The sequence below is a fragment of the Phallusia mammillata genome, chromosome 6, assembly GCF_965637545.1.
Source record: "Phallusia mammillata chromosome 6, kaPhaMamm4.hap1.1, whole genome shotgun sequence".
NCBI lineage: Eukaryota > Metazoa > Chordata > Ascidiacea > Phlebobranchia > Ascidiidae > Phallusia > Phallusia mammillata.
This window is the reverse complement of record NC_137257.1, coordinates 13,662,670-13,666,299: the sequence shown is the minus strand read 5'-3', so window position 1 is coordinate 13,666,299 and position 3,630 is coordinate 13,662,670. Positions and strand designations below refer to the sequence as shown.

The 3,630-nt window shown below is 44.4% G+C and overlaps 1 protein-coding gene across 1 annotated transcript; it reads left to right on the top strand.

The window, feature by feature from the left end:
- Positions 1–750: 750 nt before the first annotated feature.
- Positions 751–3,330, top strand: LOC145232381 (uncharacterized). The gene has a single exon (XM_080096994.1). The coding sequence runs from the start codon at positions 1,711–1,713 to the stop codon at positions 3,328–3,330; it is 1,620 nt and encodes a 539-aa protein (XP_079953120.1). The 5' UTR covers positions 751–1,710.
- The last annotated feature ends 300 nt before the right edge of the window (positions 3,331–3,630 follow it).

Sequence of the window (3,630 nt, the reverse complement as noted above, 5' to 3'; positions counted from 1 at the left end):
GACTGGGGATGTTTTTCTTGCCATTTCACTCGTAAAAATATCCCGTGTCTTGAAATAAAGCATGTACGGTCTTCAGGTAGCCGCCTGTTACCTTATAACAGTATTCTATTTGAATAAGGTAAGATTTCACGATTTCAACACTTCGGTGTTACTTTTTTCGACTTTAATTATTTCAAATCGGTTCCCTAACGCTGCGGACGGTTGGTTGGTTGGTTTTTTTTTATTACCCATTAGAAGTGTTGCTGGGCCTCACACAAAGTCGTGGGGGCGCCAATGAGGCTCCCCGTGGTGCAGAAGTTGAGCTGAAGCGCACAGCTGCACGGACTGGTCGGCTAATTATGTTCGGTAATTATGCCAGACCTGCAGGCCCCAGCAAGTCGCGCCGGAGCCAACCCGGTAATTACCGGGTGGCTACCACACCTATGTGCTTGCAATGCTCCGGATAAAGTCACCATGAACAGGTCTGCGCAAGTGGAAAACACGCCACAATGTTCTAGTAGCACTGCACAAAGTTAGTATCACATTGTTTTGGCCACTACTTTGCTCTAGTGGACATATCATGCGCGACACCGACTGACTGGGGATTTTTTCTTGCCATTTCACTCGTAAAAATAACCCGTGTCTTGAAATGAAGCATGTACGGGCTTCAGGTAGCCGCCTGTTACCTTATAACAGTATTCTATTTGAATAAGGTAAGCATATACCTGACTTCGATAGAATCAGAAAGCATTGCACGTTGCTTGGTGTGTTTTTTTTGCATGCTTATCGGTGCGTTACACCTTTAGTTGCTTCAGGCAGGCAGTGTTAGCTTATTTTGTGTTGTACAGTAAGTGCGCATAGGCGCTTGCAGACTCTGTTTGTTTGTTTATTTTGTGTTTTTTTCTGACAACTTAACCGGCAAACGTTAGTTTTTCCCGATAGCGTTCTGGTAACTGGTAACTTTAACTGTAACTGCCTTCTAAAGGCCCTCTGGTGTTTGTTTTAGATTCTAACTGTTCTAGTAACGTAACAGCCTGTAAGGCACCTTTCAGACTAAACTGCCCCTAAGGCACCCTTTTTGGCTGAACTGCCCCTAAGGCACCTTCTCTTTAAATAACGGCCCCTAGTGTGCCCATAAGGCCATAGCACGCCACCTTGTGTAATTTGTTAACACTCTCGACTTAATCGTTGTCGCGCCATTGTTTTGCTTTGACCTTGTCCCTGTCACCCTTGCCCTCTTGCGCCACCCCGCTGATTACGCTCTCCACGTTAGAGCGTTCAAGGCGGCGTGTCGCTTGAGTGCTTTGTGTTTTTTTTGGGGGTAAGAGCCACTGACCACTCCAAGGCTGCCGCCTCGAGTGCTCACTGGTACTTCCCCTTTTGCTGTGTGACGTACTAAGCAATCAACGCCCTGTCTTCCTGATTGCCTAGTTACTTGTGTTGCTCTTTGCTGACTAAGTTCTAAGTCCCCCTCAAGAATTTGTTATCTTGAAGGGACTTCCCCTTAGTCGTTGTTGCTAGCTGGGGATTCCCCCTCTTAGTTGTTGAATTTTCTTTTTTTCGGGACTTCCCCTGTTTGCATACTTTTGCGCAGGCGAGGGACTTCCCACAAACAGAAAGCACATAGAAATAGTATAAAAATTTCCAAATCGCAGTGTAGAACAGCCACACCCTTGTAGGGCTCCTTTCTTCTCTCCCCTAATATCTCGGAGTCATCATCAAACTCTTACTATGGGTCTTAAACACTTCTTTGACGAGTTTAGGTCGCTCCATATCCAGATAACGACGAAGCAGAACTGCCGCTTTGAAGAATTCATGGCGATGTTTTATGTAGAAGGACTACCTTTATCTGCATATAAGAAGATGCTGGTCGCGTGCCGTTGTGTAAACCGACGCCAGTCAATTTTTAAAATTACTTTCGCTGAGGAATACACACACGAGCTATCGCAGCTTCATAAAAAATTCAAAAACGGCTTCCGTTATCATGATGATGAGCATTATACTCTTATCTTGAAGAGTTTCCATCCTCCAAAGCCATTGACTCGCCTTACTCTGTTCCCCGTTCCGGCAGAGTTCGGCACAAGACAATTTGCCACCGCCGCTGAGAAGTTAGACTGGGGAATCTACTCAAAGCACACCTTTCTCACATACAAGAGATATCCCGAAGTCTGTAATGGCTATGTCCATCTCTTTCTTGAGGAAGCCATCCTTGATAATGTCCCGATAGTTGCAACTATATACGGGCATGAGATACAAATCGCTAAGCCAGGTGAATCCTTTGGCCCCTCATGCAAGTCCTGCATGCAGAGGGGCCATTGGACAAACCAATGCCAAAGAAGAGAGAAATGCAAAATCTGTGGTGAGAAAGATCACCGAGCAAGAGATTGCCCGTGGGAGTCTCCTGTAACTAACTCTGATCCAACTACAGAACCAGAATCAGAAACAGAAAAAGAGGTTGATAAAGAAGCAGAAAAAGCAGCAAAGAAAAAATACAGACGAGACTACCCAACAATCAAGGAGTCTGAGAAGACGTCCACCCCCAAAGGGAAAATGCCGGACCAAACTTCTGCTGAGGACCTCTCGCAAGTGCTGCATCAAATAAAAGTCCAAGAAGACAAGCACAATAAGCTGTTTAACCAAAACGTAGAAGTAGAAGATCCGTCTCCACCTATCAATCTTGACTCCCATTCTGACGAAAACCAAGACAAGTCGCCAACAACAGGCAATTCTCCCGAAGTTCCTATATCTTCTGATGCTCACATGTCCCAAGATATACAGAAATCCACTGATGAGCCTATACAGGAAACTCAGGTTGAGGCTGACCAAGCACAAGCATCAGAAGAAGCCTTTCAAACAGAGTTAAGAAATAAATCCTTAACCCACCCAGACAGCTCTTCATCCCCCAAAAAGCAACACGCAGGCAATAGCAAAGAAAAGGGAGCAATGGAGAAGTCCTTAACACATCCAGACGATACTCCCTCTCCTCCGTCTACCTACAGAACTCCAGGCTCAGCGAGACGAATCCTCCCGCCAACCCCAACTCATAAATCTCCTATCTCTATTCCATCTCATACTCCACCTCATACTCCACACCCGGTAAAACTCAATACTGCCCTCACAAAAGTAACTTTTGACGAGTCGGTTCCTCCTCTCGAATCCACACACTCTCTCTCTGCACCTTCAGAAGAAGAGAAAGAAGAAGATGAACCAGAAGAAGATAGCTTGGACGAAGCTGAGCGCAAAAGTCCTCGTCCGCAGGACTTTTTAAAAGACAACAACTCAAAGCAAAAAAGAAGTAACAGTAGTTCGACAGAGAAGCCCAAGAAGAAGAGAAAGAAAGGCAGGAGGTAGTTGTACCTAACCTCAGACTAAAGACTAAAGACACCAACAAAACTCTAGACTCTTCACTGCCAACATGGCAAAAATCACATCTATTAACATTAATGGAATAGACAATAAACTAAACAATTTAACTGCTTACGTAAACGATGATGACTCCGAGATCTATTTGATTCAGGAAGTACACTTAGCGAACCAAAACAATTTAAACAATTGGACAAACCAAAACAACTTTTTACTATACTTCAATTCGGTTTGGAGAAATTCAAATGATAACAATCCAAAACATAAATTTGACGGAACTCTTATCTT

Excerpts from the sequence above, each read along its gene's own strand:
- LOC145232381 (XM_080096994.1), top strand. The coding sequence starts at position 1,711 with ATGGGTCTTAAACACTTCTTTGACGAGTTTAGGTCGCTCCATATCCAG.